Raw genomic sequence first — 27,252 nt, forward strand, 5'->3', positions numbered from 1 at the left:
AGTGATGTAAAAGTTTTGGGTTCTGTCCTTTTGGCCTTACATGTGCCTTTAGGATATGAGTACTTGATTTATTTCCTTTCTCTTGAATTTGACAATGCACATAAAGAATGATATCACTTTCCGAAAAAACCTCATGTATTTTTTCTGTTCCTCATGATTTCATTTTTTATATGTATAGAACGTAAATTTCAGTGACCCATCTAATTAATTGATATACGTTTCATCATTTTTTTTCATTTCTCAATCTGGGATATATTATATAAAAGACAGTTTTTTACATCTCAAGTATGGCATATACATAGCAGAGGGCCAGCTAATGGTGGAGCTAAATAAATGAGGCTTATACCGAACTACCAACTATGTAGTCGGAGATTTAAAACAACCTTTCAAAAATTGGATTAACTTTATGAGTTAGTTCAAAAGCTTTTGTCCTTCTAAAACGTCTCCTTAGCACTCAATAAGTATGCTAAAAATACTTTTAATCTATCTAGCCAACCTTTCAAGGAAACCACAAACTTACCATATGAATTGATGCATCCACTCTTGTTTTTTACTCTTCAGGCTTATATCCAACAGTTAGAGACAAGTAGGATCAGACTCAGCCAGCTGGAACAACAAGTTCAAGTGGCAAGAGTACAGGTATTAATTCTTCTAACCAAGTATATATCTTGGAGGAGCCACTTATGATTTTTGTTACACAGTAGTACTTATATTGATCATGTACATGGCTAATTAACAAGTGTGACTATTACTATATATGCATATTCAGGGTGTCTTCTTGGGCACTGGTGAGCAGCCAGGTTTTTCTTCTGCCCCTTCACCAGGTAATAATAATGGTACACTCGATTTCATCTCTCCATATAATTAATTCCATAAGTTACTTAATTCTATGTATGTAATGTAACATGCATATGCACGATGAGCAGCTGCAGTATTTGACGTGGAGTATGGAAGATGGGTTGAAGAGCACAGCAAGCTGATGTTCCAGCTGAGGGCCGCGCTAAGCGAGCACCTGGCGGACGAGCAGCTGCAGAGCTTCGTGAATGGCGGCATGGCGCAGCACGAGGAGCTGCTGAACCTGAAAGGCGCCATGGCTAGGGCCGATGTCTTCCACCTCTTGTCTGGGGTGTGGGTATCGCCTGCTGAGCGTTGCTTCCTTTGGTTGGGAGGTTTTCGCCCCTCGGAGGTTATAAAGGTACGTAGTATACTATTCCTAATTATTTATTTACTATGCATGCATGCATGGTGTATAGAATTTCTAAATCATATATAGTTGAATGATGCACTTGTTATCTAGTTGGTGCCTGGATCGAAATGAGGATTCCAAGAATAATATATATAGATAATGCATGATTGCGGGTTATTAGTTTGATTGGTTCTCATGTCGGATCCCGTTTATTTGCATTATAGAGCACATGTACATCATCTTGTACTACGTAGTCATTGTTTTATACTTTTATGGAAGCTTAACCCAGTGCACAACCTCATAGAGTATTGCTGTTCAGCATTAACTCATTCAATGGACCAACTATGCTAGGGGCTGTTTACCTGATGATTATATTTTGGCTAGCTAGCTTGTGTTAATGTGAGGCCGTTTATTAGTCCATTTGACCCAAGCTAGCTCCCATTTGCCATAAAGTTTACTCGTCCAAACCAGCTAAACCTATATATTCTATATATATATCGATATCGTCCAGCCTTCTGGGTTGACCCTTCTATGTTCCATGTATCTACTATACTTGGTCTAGTCAATGATTGATATTTCAAGACGTTCATGTTGTACTAAGTCCTTTTAGGCTTCAGTATAGCACACTATGCCGCCTTGTACTATTTTTATGCTTGGTGCAGTTATCTGTACCTAACCCAAAGATCTTTGAAAAGGTTGAATAATGCTCCAGAGGAGCAACTTTTTTTTTTCGACTGTCTTACTTGACCAACGCAACATTTCATGTCCCTTATTGATGGATTATATAACTGATGACAAGGGTCTGAGGAAAAAAAATACATCTCATAAGATAAGCAGTAGGAGAGGCCCATTGCAAGTACATACCTTGCATGATGGGAATAGTTAAAAGTTGAGGGGCATGCAAGACAAGAGGGATTTTGGATTCATGCATTGCTGAGGAATATCGATCAGGGAGTAGGTAACCGGACAGGAACAGGTATGCAAGATGTTATATGCGTGATGGGGACGGTCCTTTCTTCTGGAAACATGAAGCATATATCCATGCGTGCGGGCTTCGTGTTTTTAATTCTCCGTAGCTTCCCCCTTGCATTTTTTTGTGCATAGATTCCATCTCTTTGGCCTTCTAGAAGGTAATATATATGGTGTATATATGCCTTATAAACATATTTGCAAAATGGAATTGGAAAATGTATTGCCCCAGAAAATACAAACTGTAAAATATAACGGACCTGTGACTTTAATATATACAACCAGGCATTTGTTCCATTTATTTCTCTTATGATGAAAATATCTAACTTTTAGTTTCAAAAAAAATCTAACTTTTCAAAAAGTCAATACAGAGTTGTTTCGTGCCCTAGAAAACAGAATTACTTAATAAAACACACATCCAAAAAAGTGCTTATATATAATATCATGTCTGTAGGAAAGATTATCAGCTCTAAACATATGTCTTCTCTTGTGGACTTTTATGCATATTTACATTTTCAGCTTACTACCGAGCACACACTTCAGATAGACCTTACATTTTCACACTATTCTTTGCACTACTTATATGTCTGACTCATATGATAGATGGACCATTTATGAACATACTATATATATGGAAGAATATGTAGCTAATATATACACATTATTGTTCAAAACAATATTGCATGCTCACTTTTATATATACATGTTCCTTATATGATGCTCATCATTCGAGCAAAAATTCAGCAACCAAAATAATCTCTAAGAAATATAGAAGATGCAGGAAATAAAGTTCAGTATATAATTTAATTAGCCTTTGAAGGGTTTTTTTTACATGTGTAAGAGATAGGCTGCTTTCTTCTAGCTCGTGATGACATATAGAGAAGCAATTACTTAATTACACACATGGATATACAAGTGCTCTCTTAATGTCGGACTGCTATATTTAGAATAAAATAAATCATTGTCTCATATTTTAAAAAATAACTTTAACTTATTTACTGTATTAATTCATGTATTTATGTATGTATAATAGGTGATGCTAAAGCATGTGGAGCCACTGTCAGAGGGCCAGATCCTTGGCATCTACCAACTCCAGCAGTTAGTGCAGGAGAGGGAGGAGGCTCTGAACCACAGCATGGAAGCCACCCAGCAGAACATCTCGGACATCGTCGCTGCTCCTGATGTCGCCCCCGCCACCTTCATGGGCCACATGTCCCTCGCCATGAACAAGGTCGCCGCTATGGAGAGCTTCGTCATGCAGGTACTAATTTACTCTACGTACTTTAGCTTGTAGCCGGAGAAAATTATATTAATTATTAGAAGATAAATCCACTGCATGCAACATATATGATTAATATAAGTTCCACAAAAAGCTAAGGTAGGTATTAAAGGGATATATCCCGCATGTAAAAAAAAAACTGCATGACATTGCCAGCATCGTCATCCCAGGGTCATCACCTCATCATCACCATGGTTGTTGAGCGAGAACACGCCATGTCCAGAAAAAGTCTGAACAGTATCTATATATATCTACTATATATATACCTAAACGCAGACTACTTAAAAGGAAGAATCCCTTGCACACACAAACTAGCACACTGCAGATGGATCAAGAGAGATCTACATACGTACAGTACATTCAGAAATATTAAGGCAATAACACCTTAGCATGTATATACCAAGATGATCGACAAGATGTAGAAGTTGGGATATCAAGATCATGATAATTGTGCAGAGAAAAAGGGCCGCAGTTGATAGTAACCAAGCTTGCATTGAGTGGTCTACACGCAATCTAGCTATTTGTGCCCCACACGGCGCCGTCAGATTAAATAGCTAGGTTTGCAACTAATACATTATAACAATATAATATATATGGAACACTAATCTAATTATAATAACTAAGTTGGGTAGTGCGTGACCCATTTCATTTTCTTTTCGGTATTTGGTAAAACATAATTGGTTGTTGGCCTGACGATTAATTTACCTGCTTCAACAATATAATAATACACTGTGGCTACCTAAGCTACTAACTCCAGCTGACCACAGCACCACACATATGGACTGACGACGCAAATAGAAAAGCATCAGGCTACATATATATATGAGCCTGTACTATATGAAATGAAAGAGAGGATTATCAAATACTGCCTTTTTAGATATGTAATTTTTATTACACATTTAATAAACATACATTATGTCTAGATACATAAGAAAAGCGCTATATATTCAAAAAAGCTAGAACAACTTACAATTTGTAACGGATGAAGTATTAATTAATCCTTGTCTACTTCTGATCTCTCCATATGTACGTACTGCTGTGTGCAGGCAGATGGGCTAAGACAGCAGACCCTCCACAAGCTCCACCACATCCTGACCACCAGACAGGCTGCTCGTTGTCTGCTTGCCATCGCCGACTACTTCCACCGCCTCCGCGCGCTCAGCACGCTCTGGGTTGCAAGGCCCAGGCAGGACGACGGCCCGGGGCTGCAGTAGTAGATGTATGATGAAAGCTCAGCTCACACAATAAAATGACGAAGAAGAAGTACAATAATACATGCTTGTGCAAGTTTGATTGTTCCTCTTCTTCTTGCATGCATGCAGGCTAGATTGTTGTGTCCCAGGAAGAAAGCAATGCATGCAAGATCGAATTAACTAGCTGATCTAATTTATTGGGAAGCAGTGTAAGGTCGCTTAATTAGTTTGATCTCTGCTGGTGATGCACACTGAAGAAAGGGTTATTGTTCTTCAGATGTGTGACGACTTGCAACTTTTTTTAAGGTGTACATACAGTGTTAGGGGGCAGAGATCGAAGATATTTAGGAACTAAGAATAGTGGAGACCTGCTTGTTGGGCTTCCCTTTTGTTCCTAACTTATGCTTATGCACCAACTGAACATCATGCATTTTGGGTAGCTCTCCTCTGAATGAATTAGCCGGTAACAGGTTTACACTATTTCATGATATAAGTTGCTTCAATAGCCTTCTGAATGACAATACGTTTTTCAACAAAATAGATTTTCTGGTGCCTCTCTACTATTTTTGAAGGAAAACAAAGTTAGGTGGGTATACCTAATCCGTTCAATTTGGAAAAAAAGTTCAGTATACCTCAATTTCTGAATGGCAACATGTTTTCTCAACAAATAAATAGACTAATTTTGGGTTCCTAGCTGATCTTTCCCTGTATACTATTTGTACCTATGTTCCAGATGGGCATGGCTGATCGAATAGCCATTTTGATCGACTTTCAACTTGTCGGATACCATAACCTAGGGTATCCAAAGCAAAGAGCTAAGAACCCCACTGACTCTCCTTATCAAGAGGCTTGACTGACCGAACAGTCGCTCCTCGTCTCGCCCGAGACCGAATAGCAAGACCTCAGGGAGGCTGAGACCAAGCCGCTACCTCCGTCTCGCTTGAGACCTCACCTTAAGGTCTTGAGCAAGGCCGAGCAACCTCCGCCTCTGTCGAGGCCCGACGATGAAGCCTCGAACAAGGCCGAGTAAACTCTGCCTCACCCGACTCTAGGGCTCAAGCGTCTTTTTCTCATTGGTGCACTTGAGACCTCCTATGACATCATCCTCCCCAGAACTGCAGTATGGCAGGATAGGACACGAGTCAAATCCCCAAGCCCATGCCCACACTACACCAGTGTAGGGCATGATGAGCACAATGTTATCCACTCCTATCGCTGTGCTACCTGCTTCCATCACTCTGCGTACGAGGTTTGAAAAAATCGGCCAACTTGGTTTTCATTGCAGCCAGTGCCAGGGAGAACTATGGCAGTTTCCCCATAGTTGAGGGGTGAGCGAGTTGACGATTCATCGTCAGCTAGTTCATAATCTTCGGCAATATCTCTGGGGAATTGCTGTGCAAAGAAATCGAACCGAAGACATTTGTGCATGTGAACATTAAGCCACATGTTGATGAACCACTAGGGGCCCCCTAGGTTGCCGATGGGTTCGCCTAACAGGAGCTTCTCAGTCACTTGGTGGAGGAGGTGATAGGCAGAACCCCAGCAGGTATCGCCCAAGAGAAAATCGGCCACCATCGGCTAGTGAAAGGTCCTAATATGGCTAGAGGGGGGGTGAATAGCCTATTTAAAAAATCTACAAACTCACTAGAGCAAGAGGTTAGTAAATAACAAAGCGAACCTTTTTGCTCTTAGCTCTAATGGGGTGTTTGCAAGCCACCTATCCAACAATTCTAGTTGATATAATCACTAGGCACACAAGAGCTATGTCACTACTTACACTAGAAAGCTACCTAAAGTTTCTATACAAGTAAGTAAGCTACTCTAGTTTGCGGGAATGTAAAAGAGATGGTTTGAACTTTATACCGCCACGAAGAGGGGATGAACCAATCAATAATATGAAGTCCAATCACCGGGAGAAATCCAATGAACAATCACAATGGAGACACACAATTTTCTCCCAAGGTTCACGTGCTTGCCGACACGCTACGTCCCCGTTGTGTCGACCAACACTTGGTGGTTCGATAGCTAAGAGGTGTAGCATGAACCTCGTCCTCACTAGGACACCACAAGAACCTACCCACAAGTGAGGTAACTCAATGACACGAGCAATACACTAGAGTTACCTTTCGGCTCTCCGCCGGGGAAGGTACAAGACCCCTCACAATCACCGGGAGATGGCCACGAACAATCACCAACTCGTGCCAATCCTCCTCCGCTGCTCCAAGCCGTCTAGGTGGCGGCAACCACCAAGAGTAACAAGAAAACCGCAGCTAGAACGATCCCCAAGTGCCACTAGATGCAATCACTCAAGCAAATGCACTTGGAATCACTCCCAATCTCACAAAGATGTATAATCTATGAAGGAGATGAGTGGGAGGTGTATGCTTAGGCTCACAAGGATGTCAAGTATGTTAGAATGCCAAGAGAGTAAGCCCCAAGCTGGCCAAACACGTATTTATAGCCCCTCAAACAAATAGAGCAGTTGGCTCTTTCACTGGGCAAAACTCGGGGTCACCGGACGCTCTTAAAGGGGCACCGGACGCTCAACACCTGCGTCCGGTGCTCCAACGTCAGCCACGTGTCAGAGTCTAACGGTAACCTGCAGAGCACTGGTCGCTGAGCAAGTTGGCACCGGACGTGTTCGGTGCACACCGGACTCATGCGCAGAGAGTTCCGCAAACCTGCGAGTCACCGGACGCTAAGCACCGGTAGCGTCCGGTGCTCACCGGACCTATGCGTAGAGAGGGTCACAAAAAGCCCGCACACCGGACGCTCCCTGAGCGTCCGGTGCTTCCAGTCAAACACTCCGACCGAAGTCAGAGAGCACCGGACTCATGAACAGGAGCTCCCCAGCGTCCGGTGTTCACCGTCCGGTGCTTAACCCTAGCACCACAGCACACCGGACGCTCAGCCTCAGCGTCTGGTGCCTCAAAGGGCAGCGTCCGATGAGTGTTTCTCAGCGAGGAACACTCCCGCGACTTGTCCAAATTTCCCACCGGCGCAATAGAAAATATGCACTTCATTTTCTCGAAAAGCGCCGAATCCTGCCTCGCAAGCTCGGCGGGAGGGAGAGAGGAACCCATCCTCTCTCTACCCTTCAAACTCCACCTCCTTCTCAAAGTGTGCCAACACCACAACGTGTGTACCAACAAGTGTGCATGTGTGTTAGCATTTTCATAAACAATTTCTTTGAAGGAGTAAAGTTAGCTCACTAGGTTCTAAATGCATGCACATGAACAATGACACCTAGTGGCACTTGATAACCGCTTAGCCAAAGAATTCCCCTCTTTATAGTTCGGCTATCTATCCTACATGTGATCACACCCTCTATGGTGTCTTGATCACCAAAACCAAAACCCTAAGCAATACCTTTGCCTTGATCTCCATAGGGTTTTGTTTTTCTCTTTCTTCTTTTCCAAGTTGAGCACTTGATCATCTTGTGGTCATCACCATCATCACCATGATCATCACTTGCTCCATCACTTGGCATGTACCAACCTCGTTAAGTCTACACACACTTAGTATAGAGGGCTTTCAGCTAGCCTTTCTGCTGTCGATAAGTAGACGTAGGTTGGTCCTACCGATCGGCCATAGAAAATGAACTTATCCAGCCACATGTTCAGGAAAATGGCATGTTCCCTTTGACTGACTGGTCCTATTCGCTGATACTTCTAAATATATCCTGACCAACCGCCGATGTTACAGGTTTCTACCTTACGTTCAGCTTTACGGTCAAACAGATGGCCATCATCGGCAGATGCAATATCTAGGCCAGTGAGCATGAGCACATCGGCAAGAGTGTGGGAAGTAGGACCGTGACCGAAAAGGAAAGCATTGAGAGTATCTGACCAGAAGTATGATGCAGCTATCAATAGTGACTCATTTCTATCGATATCGGCAATGGATAGCCTAATGCACTGATCTAATTTGCGTTCAGCCTAGTGCACTTCATTCGTGTTGCTAACTCTCAAGAACCAGTCCTTCCATCCCTTGGTAGAACTTGGCCAAGATCAGAAGGTATCTTTCCACAGATCCAATGAAAAAATTTCGGCCCTAAAAGGTATTCTATTGGTTTCCACGTTGATCAAATCAGTGGGATCTGGATCACCCAATGGACCGAGGCATTGGAGATGGGGTTGTTCGGTGGGGATGACAATTTTTTCACTCAAATCCTAAAAGTTTGAAGATTGGAAGAACAGAGAAAAAGAAAGAATGAAAATGCTGAGTAAATGGATTTGCAAAAAGTAAAAGGTATGGCGAAGATGGGAATAGATTAACCTCAGGGACGATAAAGTTAACGGTCATTTCTTCCCGGAGAAGGAGATCGGAGACTTGAGGAACCGTTGGGGAGGATTTTTGGTGGAGTTCTTGGGCTCTTCAACAATGCCGCCGCCAGAGAGATGGGTTTGAGGATGCAGGATGACAAGGTGGAGAAAGAGTGCCGAGGGAGGAATTATTTATAGGATAAAGTGAGCAGGGGCATTTCTGGCTTATCTCTTTGTCGTATCCGTGAAACTCGAGGGTGTTTAGGTGGATATGGTAACTGTTCGCACGGTAGTCAAGGGATTGTGCAGGTGATTTGAAAGCAAGCGGTCATGATTTTGGAAGATATTTTACTGTGCAGGATCTCCTGGTCGGCTCATCGGCAGTCCACTCTAACGGAAAAGTTGCCGATGAATGGGTGTTTAGGAGATTTGGTTCGAGAAATTGAGGAATTCGAGGTGCATGCTAGAGATCTGGGCTAAGGTTGTTTGGATTTGGCAATTAATTGCTGTCAGAGGGAAATCACTGCAGAAAAGGCGTCATTATTAGGAGAGAATTTCGGAGCATTAATGATTTTATACTCTAAAATTGGGGGGCATGTGTTGACACTGTTTCTTGGACACGTATCTGGGAGTTAATGAAACGAAGATCAGCAGGCGGAAAAATGATGACTGGTTAACAGAGGAGTTACCGATGGATTATGATGTCGGTGACAAAACAGCAGAATGTGACTAAGTCCAAGAATGATGATTGATCTGTGCCGATGGCCGATATTGATGGTTGTTGATGCTGATGGAGGGTGATTTGCCGATGGTAGCAGATGAGGGCGTAGGACTTGCCGAGGAAAAGATGACAGTGCACCGACCGCCTAGGATGGATAAATTAATGTTTTCCATAGTTATTAGAGTTTGTTTTGTAGAATCCTAGTCATGTCTGATTGTAACTCTTTTAGATATGGTATAAATGTAGACCCAGTAGCAATGTAAGGAATATACACAATCAATCAAGTACAAGTTTTTACATCTATTCCAACATCTACTTTTCGACGACTTCATCAATTTATATATTTTCTTTTTATCTACGAGTTCTTAGGAATTCATCGAGTCAAACTCGGTGAGTTCTCAAGTTCTGCATGAATACCTCTTGGCCGTGGCATCCGGGCGCATCGCTGTTGTCGGGACCAAAGTATTCGAGTTATCACCTTTGTCGGTTGTAAGGTCAAATCGGCTGGCACGCCTTAACGTTGAATCGGGTATTAGCCCTTTGTGTTTGCAGATCCACTTTTGTATGAACAGTGATCTCTACATCACCATCACATGTAAAATTTTTAGACCAATATTCTTCCATGGACCTAGTAGTGTACACTCTAATCCTATTGACCGCAGCATAAAGCAATTGCATTTCCTCTTTTCTAATAGGCCTAATATCAACTCTAGAATAAAAAGTGAGGCCTAAAAATCAGTGTGAAAACCGCAAGGTCGGATTGTGATTGTTGCTAGTCCTAGGCATTTGATGGGTTCTATTATCTGCTATTTCTTTCCAAAAGATTTTCTTATCATAGACTTCACATGCTTTATCTATATTTAATTCACAGCTTCTATCAATTCCTAGGAACACGCTAAATTGCTTCCATGTATAAGAAAATTCCTCATTAAACATTCTAAACTTGCAGTGACTAGCAGATAATTCGAGCGTTCATAGGAATTCAATTGTGAGTTCTTTCCACCCATCCTCATTTACCTGCCATGCATTTTCCTACCCCAATGCATGCAAAATAAATTGAAAGTCAGTGATTATACCTGTGCTGTTGACAAGGTTGGGGTCGATGCATGTGGAGGAAGTTGTGGTCGGAGATCATGCAGAATACTTCCCACTCTCAGCGGTTTTGCCAGACAATTTGGTTGATGTCGGTGAGCACCCTCACCGTGGGTGGTTGAGTACCCATGATGGATGTTGATTGGCTAGAGTGATCAATGGACATTGATCCTCTACCACATGAGGAGCTTCCCGAAGGGCTAGTACGCCTGGGATGCTCTCCATGGCTGCTGGAATCACTCCCAGACCCAAAGTGAATATGTTGGTTCGGCCAGCTGCTACTACTTCCATCCTTGTTCTTCTTGAAAACTTTCTTCCGCATTGTTCCTGCACGCGAACACAACTAAACAAGAGAGGTGATGAGTTAGGAAAAATAGACACACCCAAAGGGGGTGTTAATCCCAAATTTTAGCAAATCGGGAAACTGCCAGTGGACCTGCTTTGTAGAAGAAGGGATGGCTAGGTGAGTGGATCGACTAAACTAGAGGCGCAATGAAATTAGTTGATCATAAGAGTGTCGGAACAAGGCAGGATAAATGAGACATGTCGGGTTCGATTAGGAAAAGGAAAGTTAGAGTCCAGGTTACCTTTTATGGGAAAAGTCGTATTAGGACATGAGACTAGGATTCCGGACTATAAATATTAGGGACCCGATCCTTGTAAAAATATACACAATCATAAAACAAACCTTTTTGGCTCCGGCCACCAACTTTAGGAGTAGGAGTAGAAGTAGATCTCGACGAGATCTTCAACAAATCAAGCTGCATCGGTTGATTTTGACCTTCAGTTTGCTTATAAGTATTGTCATGGTTCATGTTTAGTTTGTCATGGCTGCATCATTCGAACTCATGTCAAGCTTGATTATGAACTAGTTATCGACTTGAGTTGTGTTTGTAAGGCTGCATTGTTTCAATCTCTTATGAATCTTGGTTCAAGTTAGTTATTGGCTCTATTAGATTGGCAGTTTAATAGATTCATTAAGTTATCAATATTGTTGAAAGTTTAATGTTTTACTTATTATAACAATGTTCTGCCCAATCAAGATTCGACGATTTGGCTCGAACTTCAAATCTAAACACTTATTATAGATCTCGAGCAAATGACAATTATTAAGCAAAAATAAGATAGCTAACTTGTTGATATCGATTGGTACATGTTGTGCGTTTGGGATATTTATGTTTCTTATGATTAATTTGGTAACAATAATTGAATCTAACTATAACGAAGTAAATATATCATGTTTGTGCTTCATAGACCCTGTATCGACTAAATAGTGGATGTAGTTAAGCTTAAACGAATAGCTTGCGTGCATGAACCCACTTGTGCATTGAATGAACTAGTAATCCGTGTTGGATTTATTGAAGCCCGCAGGCCTTTAGAACAGGTGAATATAGATTCAACACAATTATGAAAGTAATTTATTAGAACTGTAGGCCTTTAGACCAGTCTTAATAATGTTATTGTTTGTTTAATGGATGACAGGATAATGTAGATAAGCTATCTCTTATTCATATGTATCGTATCGGCTAAATAGCCGATCTGATCATCTTTACTCATAAGATGGGAGCAGCTCTTGGATCAAGCTGAAGGCAGGGTTTCACTTCCTTAGGGATAGCGGCCGGTCGGACTCTACTTAGGAGGAGAGCTTGTTGAGGTCATATGCTGGAGGTTTACTACATGAGTTAAAGAGATGGGCAACAGGAAGACGGTCACTGGCTACTATAATGCGATTTCCTACTTGTGAACAGACCAACTTGGAATTGTTGAATGCAAACCAAGACCCATTAGTAGTGTCACTACTATTGACCTTGATAGTTCCTTGATCTTTTTAGATATTAATTCGCAAGCGCACGAGTATTATCGTTTGTAGCATTTCACCTGATGAGTATTCGGGTATCGTTATTTGTATTTTTCCAAAGGAAGGCATTTGATTAAGATTCTGATATGATCATAAACAGTGGTACTATGCAAATTAACCGGCTGTTCATACAGGGGTAAGGATTGATAGTAGAGATAGTGGACACACAAATGAGCTCATCTCAAATGATAAATAAAAGAGAAACTAATAAAATAAGATTTCTAAACGAGCACACATTAATCAAGTATAGTCATGTTCCGGTTAGTTAATATTCATACAATTCACATAATTAGGATTAGTGCTAAGTGTGATATGGATCAGGAGAACATGTTTTTCTGGTCTGCCAGCAACCGTCATGCCAATTTAGACTCCTACATCCCAAACGAATAGGGGGGAATGCCAATGACGGATAGGGTTGTCACCACCTGTCGCCATCCATCTCACTGAAGCAAGGGCCATGCAGACACGTGCCTCTCCATACCCAGGCACCTCGCCTACGTATGCAGAGTCTACCCAACTCACCCCGGGACTCCGACCCTACATATCAACAAGTTATGAATTGGGCACACCTTCCAATGCGATGAACCACCACATCCAAGATCCAACCTAACCCTAGCTTTAAATAAGTGAAATGTATTTATTAGGCACAATGTTAATGATGACACTCTATTGACACATAGACTATACTCTAGTTCATATATCAATAGCATAATATCACAACTATAGTCTAGTTCATAATCACGACTATAATTAAATAATGAGAGAATGAACTTGGAAGAACTCATGATTCTATTCATACCCGAAGTGGCCTTCTTCCAAGGAGTCAAGCTCTCTAAGGTAGCTTTGCGTTGCTCTTCTACTAACAAGAAAATAAAAGAACTACAACTAGAGAGATGTAACACCCAAAAATTTTATTTATTTAAAATAGATGAAATGAATTTAAATGAATTTATTTTGTGAGCATTTTCAATATAGGAAAATAAATAAATTTAGAGAAATTAAAATTAAATATAAGTCAGGTTAATATTTTGTTGCATACATGCTGGTGCATTTCTTTTATGTGATGAGTGGTTTTGAAGAAAGGAATTTGAATTCAAAAATTCATTTGGAAAAGAGTTTGAAAAATTTGTTGGAAAATAAAAAGGAAAAACTTTTCTCTCTCCCCCTTTCCCCCTTTTCGGCCATTTTGGCCCAAAACCCCGCGGCCCAGCCGGCTCCCCCTCTCTCTAGCGGCTGACGGGTGGGGCCCACCCGTCAGGTTCATCCCTGCCCCAACCGTCGCTCCCGAATTCCTCTCTCTCAGAGCAACCGCCGAAGCCCCCCCCCGCGTCCACGTTCTCCTCCCCTCGCGTCTCGGCTATGTAGTGGAGAGCGCCCGCGCCCGAAGCCGCTTCCCCCCCTCTCATTTTCTCCTCCTCGCTCTCTCATCTCGCGAGAGTTCTGAGAAGTCGCAGAAGAACCGCCGCCGCGACCGCCGCGTGAAGCCGCCGTCCCGAGTCGTTTTCGCTACGATTTGGCGCCGTGGTGAGCTTCATCTCCCTTCCCACTCCCTCCCCGTCCTGTTGCCGAGCGAATCGTGGCCCAGAGTCCCAATTCCGCGAGCTCCGACGGGACGTTCATGGCGCCGCCGTGAACCTTCTCGGAAACCGCCTCCTCGACCGCGTTTATGGGGTGGATTGGACTCGCATTGCTCTCCTCTTTCTCCCAGTGCGTTCGGAATCGAAAACCGTGCACCGTAGGTCCTTATTCTCTTGCTCCGACGAGCTTCCTTGAGGCTGGCCATGGTGGCCACCGTGTTCCGGAGCTGCCCTGTTCGCCGTCCCCTTCCTCTCTCTCTCTTTTTTTTATATATTTTTCTTTTAATCCAGCGTGTTCATCTGTGATCCAACGGCCTACAATGCCCCGTACCCCTTCGAGGGCATTTTTGTTAAAGAGTCCCCCAGGAATCCCATTTTTGCGCGCGCAGTCCTCGGCCAGAGGAATTTTCAGGATTTAATTCATTTATTTAAATTCGTTTAGACTCTGCTTTATTTACAGAATTGCCACCGCAATATTTTAGCTATAAAATCATCGTTTGAACTCCGAATCGATTCGTTCAAGTTGCGTTAGTTTCGTAATTTCGTAAGCTTCGCGTTGGTATCACTGTTGTTTAGGTTTACCACTGTTAGATTTCCTAGTTAATTACAAGTCCATAGATTGCTGTTGAAATCCCGTTAAAAGCGTAACTTTCGCGTCGTATGTCCGTTTTTCGTGAATTTCGCGTTGACGTGATCGTAGCAGCATGTAGATGATTTTGGAAAACTTTTATTTAATTTATTTGCTGCTGGTGTATTGTTCTAACTTTAGGAATTGTTCTCATGCATGTTTGTCTTGGTATGCGTGATGATTGTGATGTATTGATCGAGCCCAAACGGTGAGGAGTATTTCGGGAGACCGGAGCTCTTTGGGGACCAGCAGGACCAGCAGGACCAGCAAGACCAGCAGGAGTACGTGAACCAAGGCAAGTATAGCATGGGCCTACCTTGTTGTCCTACTTATTTTTAAGCATTTCACCCTGCATGTGTATAATATTGTAAACTATAAGGACATCCTAGTTGTTGATGACAATTACCTTGTTCCCGAGGGTTTTTATTGCATATGGGTAGAAGTGCTAGTGCTCTAACTCCAATTATATATGATCTGGAATCAGTGATGGAACCATGGTTAATTGATTAAACATGATTATGATAAATGGAACCTAGGGCTATGGTACAAATGATCGTTGGTCATGTTGTCCTAGACCCTCCGTAAGGACTTATCTATCGGCAAAAGCTGGGACTTACAGTGCAACCGGGAGAGTCACATGGCTCTGACTTTACCTCAGTAATAGGACCTTTTCTAACTCGTTAGAGGTTACCCGAAAGGGCGCAAGAGGGGCTTGCCACTTTGGGTGTAGGGCTGCCCCTGTTTCTATGAGTATAGCCGCGATGGAAATGTGCCATAGAAAAGGGGGGTTTTCTACATCCGCCTGCTGAGGAAACCTCGCGGCCCTAAGTGGTTAGAATAGGCCTACGAAAGGCTTCATAGTGTACCCTGCCCGCTCACCTTGGTAGTGTTTGGGGGTCGACGGATCCCGGGCATATGGGCAACACGACTCACGGTGAAAGTGCACAACCTCTGTAGAGTGTAAAACTGTTATAACAGCCGTGCTCACGGCCACGAGCGGCCCGGAAAACTCACAGAATAACTGGTTACTGATGGCTTTATGGTACATGATGATGTATAATTATGCTTTAATGTGACTTAATGACTTACTATGGTTCTAATAACTGATCATATGGGATACTTGGGAGCTTAAGCATAAACTATAATAATTAATGATAAAACACTGACCCACTAAAAGTTGATGCAGTAAACTGAGTCTAGCCTGTTTGAGCCTCATAAATCCTCATGCTACATGAATTTGGTGTATAATCATTCCATAAAAAAAATCAAATAACTTTAACAAAGCAGTACTCCACATTGTTCATAAATGCAAATACCTCTCACAGTTTATAAGTAACTACGTAAGAGATGCATGAATTTGTGAACAATACAACCCCACTTTATTAAAATGGTTTGAAAATTTTATGGCCAGCTTATACACATATAGTCTGTCCACATACCATTTTTTAGGATTTTTGGGCCACATTACGATATTATTACTTTTTCTGCTGGAGACACCAAAATAAAAGTTTGAGTACTCTGTGATGAAACACTTAAAAAGTTCAAGAAAATCATACCCGAAACTGGTTAGGTAATCTAGTTATTTTTTTAATATTATGTTAGGACGCACAGAGATCATATAGACCACAACTAGTATAATTTATATTTTAGATTTAAATGTATTTTACTATAAAAAGAAAAGGAAAAAGAAAAAAATTACGCATGTTGGGCCTGATAATGATGCTCGCTTTCAGCCCAATCCAAGTTTATCTCATGCCTGGCCATCCGATCAATACACGGACGGTTGATATTCAGTTGGCTTATTATAAAACCAACGCAAACCCTAAGCTCCCGTTCACCCCGATGCCTTCTCTGCAGCAGCCACCGTTGTCCACCCCACACCATCTCAGTTGCCTCTCTATGCACAACAGTCGTCGCCCTTGCCATTGGAGGATTGGGGTGCCTCCTCATTCCTCGGATGCGCTACCAGTGGCCTCCATGAGCTGCTACCTAAGGGGGCCATCGCCGCGGCCGGGGGAGTGGCTGCCGCTGCCGCCGCTGGTATGGGAGGGGCCACTGCCGCCTGAGCCCTCACACGAGGGCGAACCGTATTGCCGCAAGGAGTAGAGACGTTCGCTCTGGGTCAGTACTCGTCCTTATCTTTCCTCTTGTCTTGCATCCTCTTTGGCTTCACTCACCACGCTGATGCTCACCATCGTGCTCACCTCAACCAGCACGGATCACCTTGGGGCGGGAGACTGATGTGGCTAGCCGGATCTAGTCCATCCATGGCAAGATCTAGAGTAGCCCCGACTAGCGGCACAAGCATGGGCATGGTAGCTATGCGCACATCACGACTGGTGGACGCATGGGGTTTGGTGTCTGCGGCCACACCGTGCGATGGCTGGTGAGTGATTTTCTATTTGATTTTTTCATTCGGCCTAGCTGCCTACGAAGTGTTCGATGGATTGTTTGACTAGTTCTCTGCACAATCGCTTACTCCAGCCTCTAGGCCATTGGTTGCATTGGATCCGACCTTTATCCAGTCATAGGGAAGTAGAGACGGGAGATACTAGTTGCATGGTTGAGTGATAAAGGAAAATCCCTCTCTGATTGAGCTTGTCCTTTTTTTTGGGGGGGGGTTGACAAAATTGTAGATCTATTTCAACTTTGAATGAAAACTGTTAGGTTTAGCAGCATCACATGACCAAACTGACAGCCTTTGTTCTTACCTGCAGGATTTTTCGAGCTAGATGGAGAAGGCAAAATGTGTGTTTGAGAAGCTCAAAGGTATAGTTTTCTATCTTTGGCTGTGTTGGCAAGGCCGTGCACTACTGTGCCATATGTCCTGTTCGTAGGAAGCACCAACTGTAAGTTCTGCATGGCCATTGTTTGCGATATCACTTGCTTCGAATGAACGTCTAATTTGTTTTGGCCAGAACAAAATCAATCGATAATGATTGGTTCCTTTTTATTCTTATATTGCTTTTGGTTCATTCCAAAATTTTAATGAAAGCACTATATTCCTAGAACAATATGCCTATTATTTTGCCTGTATAAAATTAAAATAAGGTAAACTGCTCAATTAGCTTTCGTTATCAGCTTTTCTTTTCTACTGCCTGATACATATGTTTGATTCTGTAATACACACCATAAAGGTTACCTACATGTGAGCTGCTACTCTACAAGTAGTATAACACATTTGGTTGTCAGTGGTTAGTATTTGTTCACTTGTGCAATTAGAATATCAGATCGGCTTTATGTGAGTGCTGTTCTACAAGTAGTCTAACTTTTTATTTTAATTTCAGGAAAATCCAAGTAACTTGATTATGCCGTCTACATGTGCTGGTTGAAGAGACAGAACAATCCTGCTAGTGTTTTATAGGAATAGTTGTTAATAAAATATCACAATGTATTTGGTATTATTGAAATTTTTGTTGTTATTGAAATACGATGGCATATGCTAATTATGTATTTGACTATTCATCTGGACTTGTGTACTGGTTATGGTATTACAATGCATATGTTGCTGGATAATATATGTTGTAATAAATTTATTAATAATTGAATTTACGTTGTATGTGCTGTAATAATCAGTTAAAAATAAATTAAAAAATGGGCGAAAACTAGAAAGTAAATATGCTAAAAATAAAATATAAATGGGTTGGGCTCAAAATAGATTAAAAATGGGCTGAAAGCAGGCTAAAATGGCCCATCTTTAATGTTGGCCTATTACTAAATGGGATGGGATGGTGATGTCATCACTCATGTCATCATCTACGTAAGCAATTACGTAAGAATCCATAATGATGTGGCAATTAATCTGTGACGGTTATTTTTTGTCACAGAAAGTGGGCTCGGGCTGGGCTAACTAGGCCTCGGGCTCTATTGTGACGGTTTAAAACCGTCACCAATTAAGTTGATTTGTGATGGTTTTCGGTAAACCGTCACGGGGATCAATCCATGACGCTCAATGACGATCTTTGAAACCATCACAGATATTGTATAGTGACGGTTTTTTGATAATCCATGACGGAAATTTTTCGTCATGGATTAACAGAATTCTTGTAGTGCTTCTTCTTCATCTCTAGTGGGGCGAATGCGACTTCGACCTTTCTGTTCATCTTTGGTGTAGCTTCAAATTTTCTTGGAACTTTTTCCTATCATGATGCCTTCTTTATCCTTGTATTTTCAACCTCTTTAGGAGTTCCCTTACCCTTTTTCTCTGAATTTTTCTTGTTGGTCTTCACAAGTTGGGGCTAGATGTACACCTCTTTGTAGTCCTTGGGGATTAGGATCGTACTTAATGTGGATCATTGAACATTGCTCTTTTCTGGGTTTAAACGAGAATTTTTCTTCTTTTCCATCGATGTTGAAGCTAATTTCTCCTGATTTAACATCGATCTATGTTTTTGCAGTACTTAAAAAGGGTTGCCTGAGGATGAGGGTTGACTCTTTTGTGACATCCATATCTATTACCACAAAGTCTACCGGCACATAACAATCCCGAATCTTGATAGGTATGTCTTCTGGAATCCTGGCTAGATATCGTAGTGATGAATTGGCTAGTTGAAGCATCATTGTTGTGGGTGCTAATGGCTTATGGGTTAATCTGTCATAGATGGATTTCGGCATGACACTCACACTAGCTCCCAGATCGCACAAGGCTTGGTCAAAGTATTGGGTTTCGATGGAGTAGGAGATTGTAGGGCATCCAGGGTCCTTCTTTTTCTCAAGGTAGTCAAGTATAGCTACGCTACACTCTTCTGTCAGTTTTACGACTGCCATGGATGGTAGTGGCCTTTTGTTGTTGATAATGTCCTTGATGTACTTTGCATATGAGGGTACATGTAAGACATCCATAAGAGGGACACTCACATGTATCTTCTCGATCATTTCCACGAACCATGTAATCTACTCATCCCCAGCTTGTTTGTGTGTTCTCGTGGGAAATGGTAGATAACTTGTGTATACATAGTCCTGTGGAGCCGTCTCTTTTTCCTCTACCTCATCTTCATGTGCTTTTGATGGTTCTGCTTCTTTTCACCCTTTTTCTTTTCCTGCACCTTGGTTAGGATATGATGGCTCACGAGTGGTCTTACCCCCCCTCATGGTCACTGAGTTCACGTTTTTGCAAGATTTTTCTGGTTGAGTAGGAATTTTACCATTATTATTAATGGGGACTGTAGGAGCGATTTGAGCCAATTGCTTTTCAAGTATCTTATTAAAATTTAATTGGTCGTTTACAAAGGAAGTCAAGTTTTCTAGTTTAAAATTTATGCTACATCTTCTTAGGTTTCAGGGCAGTTGTTTCTCGAGTGGCCAACGTTTCCACAGACCTCACACGTCATGCCTGAGTCTATGGCGCTGATGGTGCTTGTCATGGCTTCCTTCTCTTGGGCATGATCATCCAACCTTTTCATCAACAGGTCTATTTTTGTGGCCAGCATATCTGTTTCTTTAACGGTATACATCCCTTTTTGTGTTTTCCTTTCCTCCCCAGCTCTGGTCCATCACCATCTTAGTCATCAATGCAGTGGCTTTGTTGATGGTGAGGGAGAGGAAGGCTCCTCTAGCAGCAGCGTCAATGTGCCCCCTACACATCTAGGTTAGCCCATCATAGAAATACTGGAGCACTAACCAATCATCGATGCCATGGTGTGGGCATGCTTGGATGTAGTCTTGTAGTCTTTCCTATGCTTCTAGAATTGACTCGGTGGTGTTCTGCTAGAAGTTGGAAATTCTTCCCCTCAGGGCATTGGATTTGCTCATGGGGAAGAACTTGGCGAGGAACGTTGCGGAACATTTGGCCCATGTGTTGACAGCTTCCTTTTCCTTGTAGAACCATTGTTTCACTTTTCCCGCAAGGGAAAAGGGAAACAGACGGAGCTTTATGCTTGCAGGTGCGACGTCTTTGATGACTATGGCGTAGCAGAGCTCGAGGAAGTGTTGGAGATGTGCGTTTGCGTCCTCGCTTGGCAAACCATGGAATTGGTTTGCCTACACCATCATGATGAGGCCAGTGCGGAGCTCAAAGTTTCCATTCCCAGTGTCAAGAACAGGCCTAGTGGGCACGTTGGCAACATTGGGAATAGAGTATTCACGGATAATCTTGGCCATAGTGGTAGTAGCGGATGGTGCAGGGTGGACGAGGTCATCTGTCAGTGGAGGAGATGTGGTACAGGAGGAAGTGGTTCGTGTACGACTCCTCCTCAGGATTGCCACTAGGTTGTCGACAAAGTTCTCTAGCAGATCAGACCTAGTCATACACTATCCCTGTTTTCACCCACAACAGGAGAAAACAAGCAAAGTTAGCCTGCATAAACAATGACTACCTTGCATGCATACTATTATGAACATATCATTATGAATCTTAATCATTTATGCCTTCCCTGGCAACGGCACCATAAATGCTTATTGGCATTTCTTAATGTAGTTACTAGGAGTAGGCAGAGAGCCTATCCCTAGCCACTACGCCCGAAATATTGAGTGTCGATTTTACTTAGAGACATCACTAAAGTATAGTAGTGTCACTAGTATTGACCTTGACAGTTCCTTGATCTTTTTTAGATATTAATCTGCAAGCGCACGGTCGTTTGTAGCATTTCACCCAGTGAGTATTCGGGTATTGTTATTTGTACTTTCCCAAAGGAAGGCATTTAATTAAGATTCTGATGTGATCATGAATAGTAGTACTATGCAAAGTAACCAGCTGTTCATACAGGGGTAAGGATTGATAGTAGAGATAGTGGACACACAAATGAGCTCATCTCAAATGATAAATAAAAGAGAAACTAATAAAATAAGTTTTCTCGACGAGCAGACATTAATCAAGTATAGTCATGTTACGGTTAGTTAATATTCATACAATTCACAAAATTAGGATTAGTGCTAAGTGTGATATGGATTAGGAGAACATGTTGTACTAGTCTGCCAGCAACCGTCATGCCAATTTAGACTCCTACATCCCAAACGAACAGGGGGAATGCCAAAGACGGACAGGGTTGTCACCACCTGCCGCCATCCACATCACTGAAGCAAGGGCCATGCAGACTCTTGCGTCTCCATACCCAGGCTCCTCGCCTACGTATGTAGAGTCTACCCAACTCACCCCGGGACTCCGACCCTACGGACCGACAAGTTATGGGCACACCTTGCGGTGCCTTGAACCACCACATCCAACCTAACTCTAGCTTTAATTAAGTGAAATGTCTTTATTAGGCACAATGTTAATGATGACACTCTATTGACACATAGACTATACTCTAGTTCAAATATCAATAGCATAACATCACAACTATACTCTAGTTCATAATCATGACTATAATTAAATAATGAGAGAATGAACTTGGAAGATCTCATGATTCTGTTCATACCTGAAGGGTCGAGATGGCGGACTAGAGGGGGGTGAATAGTCCTTTCTAAAACTTAAAGCGTCGGCTAACCGAAATAAGTGCATAATTAAAACTATCGTTCTAGCCAAGACTACACCCCTCTATCTAAGTTCTCTAGCACCTTGTAAAAGATCCTAAACAAGCAAACAAGGTGCTGCCTTAGCAAGAGCTCACCTAACCAATTCTAGATGCAAGGTCATACAAACCTATGTCACTAGTACTTTGCAAACCGGGGAGCTCCTACGCAACTAGTAAGCAAAAAGCACAAAGCTCCTAAGCTCACTAGCAATGCTCAATAACAAGGCAACCAATGACAAATTAGAAAGCGCAAAATACTTAGCTACACAAACTAAGCAATGTGACTAACAAGGTTGCACAAACCAAATTAGTCACGCATGGGGAACTACTTCTAGCTACACAAGCAAGAAGGTAACTAGCAAGCTACACAAGCTAACTAATTACAAGACCAACTACACAAGCACAAACAAGAGAATGTAAAAACAAGCTTGTGTTAGGGACATGCAAACCAACGGGAAGAACAAAGTTGACATGATGATTTTCTCTCGAGGTTCACTTGGTTGCCACCAAGTTACGTCCCCGTTGTGTCGACGAACACTTGGTGGTTCGGCGGCTAAGAGGTGTTACACGAACCTCGTCCCCACTAGGACACCACAAGAACCTACCCACAAGTGAGGTAGCTCAATGACACGCATGATCCAATAGAGTTGCTCTTCACGATCCCCGCGCGGTGAGCACCTTACCCCTCACAATCTCTTCTCCGGAGCACCGCATAATCTCCTTACGTGCTTCGATGGAGTCACAAGCCACCAAGCCATCTAGGAGGTGGCAACCTCCAAGAGTAACAAGCACCACCGGCTTGCAACACGAACACCTAGTGCCACTCGATGCAATTTCTCAATGCAACGCACTAGAATCACTCACTCGATATTGATTCGCACTCTTGCAAGCACAAGTGAGTTAGAGGCTTAACTAGCACTCCCCAAGGATAGAAACTAAGTCCCAAGGGTGCTCTGCACCAGCCAAGGCCAGCCACCACTTCTATTTATAGCCCCAAGGGCTAAACTAGCCGTTACCCTTCACTGAGCAAAAGTCGACCACACCAGACTCGTCCTAGTTCACACCGGACGCGTCCGATATGAACCTGGACAGCGTTCGGTGCTCTCGACCAATTGAAAACTAGCCGTTGCCGCCAATTGTTACACGGCACCAGACGCTCCCTTTGGTCACACCAGACAGTCTCGGGTGGGACCGGATGAAAACTCAGAGAGCATCGCAAACTGAGCCAACACCGGATGCCACACTGGACGCACACACCGGATATGTCCGGTGTCACACCGGACGCGTCGGGTATGCATCGGACCTAAACTCAGAGAGCTCTGCAAGAAGAGCTTGCACCAGATGCTAACTCAGACGCGTCCAGTGTCACATCGGACGCGTCTGATGTGCACCGGACGCTGTTGGGTATTCTTAACATCATTACCAAAAGTAGACTTAGTTTTCTAATTCTAGTAACGGTGCCAAAAATGCCAAACCTATCCCTCATAGCACTTAAGCCAAGTTGTCATCCCCAGCATGACATGAGAGACGCGGTATTGAAATAGGCAATTGCTCTTCTAAATAAATAATGAATGGGATCTGCAAGCGCACAGATTAATACCGATGTAGCATTTTAACCGGGAAGTATTCTAGGTATCGTTATTTATATTTTTACCACTGGGAAGGGATTAGCAACCATCAATATTGATTACAGAATAGAAAATGAGATTGAGTATCTATCATTGCATGTATAATTGAGAACATGTATCTAACTCTTTCATACAGGGATAAGTGTCACATAAAGGATATATGAAGTAATGAATAGTGACAAAGATAATTAACCTAATCAGCATAACTTAGCCACATAATAAATATGATAAGCACCTCAATTAGATATTCTAGTAAGTCATTAGCATGGAACTAGAACGAGCTACAAGAATATTTCCTAAGTTATTCTCAGCTATACAGTCTAGCATTATCATAGTTAGTGCAATTATACTTAGCAATCATTGTGAGACAAGATTACGCCCATGCATAGTGATATTATCAAGGTAAATGAGAAACATAGCAATCACTCCCCTGTAATAATGTTGCTCTGCCAGCCCAATACATGAGAGGGGGACTATATAAGAATCAATGAAGCTGTCACTATCACGAACTACCCCACGATCTGGCATATTGGGTACAATCACAGATAAATACGGTATAAGCACCACGCCTACACAGTATCTATCATTTACCCATGGATCCAATGGATAAACGCTATACGATCCTAAACATGTATATAGATCCAATCTAACTAAGCCAAGTATATAACTATGATAAACTAAGAACAATATAATCTTGAATATAAGCAAGTAGAGCAAAGTCATAAGCAATATATTGAAGTAGAACAAAGTCATATTCATAATATTGAAGAACAAAGATGATTAGAGAACAATTAGAAGAACAATTAGAGAATTACCAAGAATCCTCTTGATAGATCCGGAAACCAATCAAAGATTGACTCCTTCTAGTTCTAATCCTATGTAGCTATGCTAATCTAGATATCTATTTGATGTGGTGGCTCTAATCTTGATCAGAGGCTTCTTCTCCCTTGAGGAATAATGAATTAGGGTTGAGAGGCTCTCTCCTCCAGGGGCCAGGGGGTCTGGTTTTATAGTCCCTTCAAGTGAATATGGGCCGTTGGATCAAACCGACATTGATTGAACGATTATCCTTGATCCTTTAGGTCGGTGGAGATTGATCCCGAAAGAGAGTCCTGTTTGGACTCCAACAGGGGGCGGGCGCCCAGTGCCTGGCCCCGTTCGGCCTCCGCTTCCTTCCCGTGGCTTCTGGAGTCTTCTAGATGTAAGATAATTGCGCGGCATGTTGATATCTCGATGTAATCCCGACGTGTGGGCCTTTCTTCCTTATTTCCTGATAACCCCCTGCAGAAATAGACAAACACCAAAACTCGTGGAATTCTGTTAGATAAATCCCTAAGTCTAGATGTTTATTTCATTTGGATCCTTTTCTTTGTTTATTTGTTAATTAAATTTGATACCTAAGGACCGTCAACAAACTCCCCCAAGCTTACCTCTTGCTCGTCCCTGAGCAAGGATAGATTAGAAGTTGCTGCAATACTTTTAAAAATTGACGGTACACATGCTTTTAAATAAAATCTCATCTCTGAGCTAGAGTAAACTGTCAAGACTTAAAACTTATTCATTTTACCTTTCACCATGGGACTTGTAACTGTCACTTCTGTCCTGAGTAGTTAAAAGATAGAACAGTCTAGTCAAGTGCCATGTCTCTTATTCTTGATCAGCTATAGCTCTGGAGGCTTTGCAGATTTTCAAATAAAACTCAGAGTTTCCTTGTATGACTCTCTCAGATCTCTCTTTTGTGGTATTTCTAGATCCTTACCAAGGCAGTGATGGTATATGCCTTCTCTCAAAGTATGTAGTATTTGTGGTATAAGGCATAGTGACATTGCCTTCTCTCTCACCTTACTTTAATAAGGCTTTTGATATCTGGAGCTCATAGGTGGGAGATAAAGTATACATACTTACAAGACATTTATTGCATAGTCAAACCATGGATCCAAAGAAACAAATCAATAAGTCAAATCAAGATGTGCATGTGTGGCAAATGAATGGTGTATGGTGATGATGGTGATAACAATGGTGAAAGCCTAATTCTACTTTTGCTCTTTGAGGGGATACATACCTTCCTTGCTTTTTGAAATTTTATGAGGAGAATGAGATGCTCTTCTTTTTTCTTTTTCTTTCCTCTCAGGTGGGTATCTTGTACCCCTAATTCTACTGTCGGACACTTGTCCATTTTTACCTCTCGTCTCACTCTTTTTCTTTCTTCCGAGGTTCCAGGCACTTGCCCCTTTTTATTTCCTCGTATTTTCTCTTTTTTTTAGAGCACTCATTGTAACAGAACCGACCAAATTATAAGAGATTAAGCCTAATAGTGACCATTTGCATAGTCAAACCGTCGAGCTTATGCCCATATAATCCCGGTAGTCCGTGAAATCTCGAAGGATTTCAAACCACATATCGTACATACATCCAAGATCGTAATAAGTTTAGCGGTCGCCATCCACAAATACATCCAGATTACAACATTCATAAAATACATCGGTGTTCTTAAAGTTATTACAAACCAAGTTCTCAGGTAGCGGAAGCTTCATAGTTCGAAAATACAACACACACACTTAGTCTGATACAGTGCCATAATTCGGTCATTCCCACAAAAGCAAAAGAGAAGACGGAGTGACCATCGCCCTTGGTCTAGTCATCACCCATGGCTGGGTACAGACAGAGGATGCAATAACCATAGTACATTTGACCATTTGCAAAACAACATGGGAGTAGAACCCTGAGTACGAGAATGTACTCAGCTAGACTTACCCGTCATAAATTAAAATAAAGACTCTTCAAGGATCATGAAGGCTATATAGTGGGGTAGCTGACAACCTTTTTGCATAACTGCAAGATCCTATTAACATGCCCTACACAAAATCTTTATTCTTTTAATTTGCTCAAGTTGACAGTATCATTACCTATTATCTAGGTTTGCACCTGCACTATTACAAGCAAGTATAGTGATATGATGGTACCTCATCATAGCATTCATAAAACCCTTTATCATTATAACCCAAGTGTTCCATAGTCCTTACTACGAGGACAAGGCTCGTGTCAAGTGCTCACTATCCAGGAGCGATGGCGATTCGAATCGATTTCTAACCAGCTGGCGAGGTATTCCCCACACAAACCACACTCACTGATCAAGTGAGCTACAGATCACCGTATTACACTATCCAGGACCAATTCGCGGTTTCGGCAGGCACCGCCAGTACCCGATGACCGTTCCGGCGACCGAGGTATCCAAGGTATACCAAGGTTGCGCGCCGCGCCCTCTTCGTTCTCCTCAACCATCACCAATACAGCGCATGGCGGCTCGATTCCCGGCCCGGATAGTGTTCAGGCTTCGCGGTCGGAACGACTTATCCTTCCAGCTAAGTGTGGGGCATGCGTTCAACATGACAAGAGGGCCGTCAA

General features: G+C 42.3%; 1 protein-coding gene across 2 annotated transcripts in view; it reads left to right on the forward strand.

The window, feature by feature from the left end:
* Positions 1-5,107, forward strand: part of LOC8063472 (transcription factor TGAL7) — an 8,264-nt gene extending 3,157 nt beyond the window's left edge. Inside the window, exons 7-11 of one of the 2 annotated variants that reach the window (XM_021452336.1) lie at positions 562-639; positions 770-836; positions 927-1,195; positions 3,189-3,416; positions 4,481-5,107. In XM_021452336.1, coding sequence (XP_021308011.1) covers positions 562-639; positions 770-836; positions 927-1,195; positions 3,189-3,416; positions 4,481-4,648 — 810 coding nt within the window. In that variant the 3' untranslated portion in view covers positions 4,649-5,107. The remainder of the gene's footprint in view (positions 1-561; positions 640-769; positions 837-926; positions 1,196-3,188; positions 3,417-4,480) is intronic. The other variant, XM_002459911.2, reaches the window with a different exon arrangement.

Source organism: Sorghum bicolor, chromosome 2 (genome assembly GCF_000003195.3).
Source record: "Sorghum bicolor cultivar BTx623 chromosome 2, Sorghum_bicolor_NCBIv3, whole genome shotgun sequence".
NCBI classification, from domain to species: Eukaryota; Viridiplantae; Streptophyta; class Magnoliopsida; order Poales; family Poaceae; genus Sorghum; species Sorghum bicolor.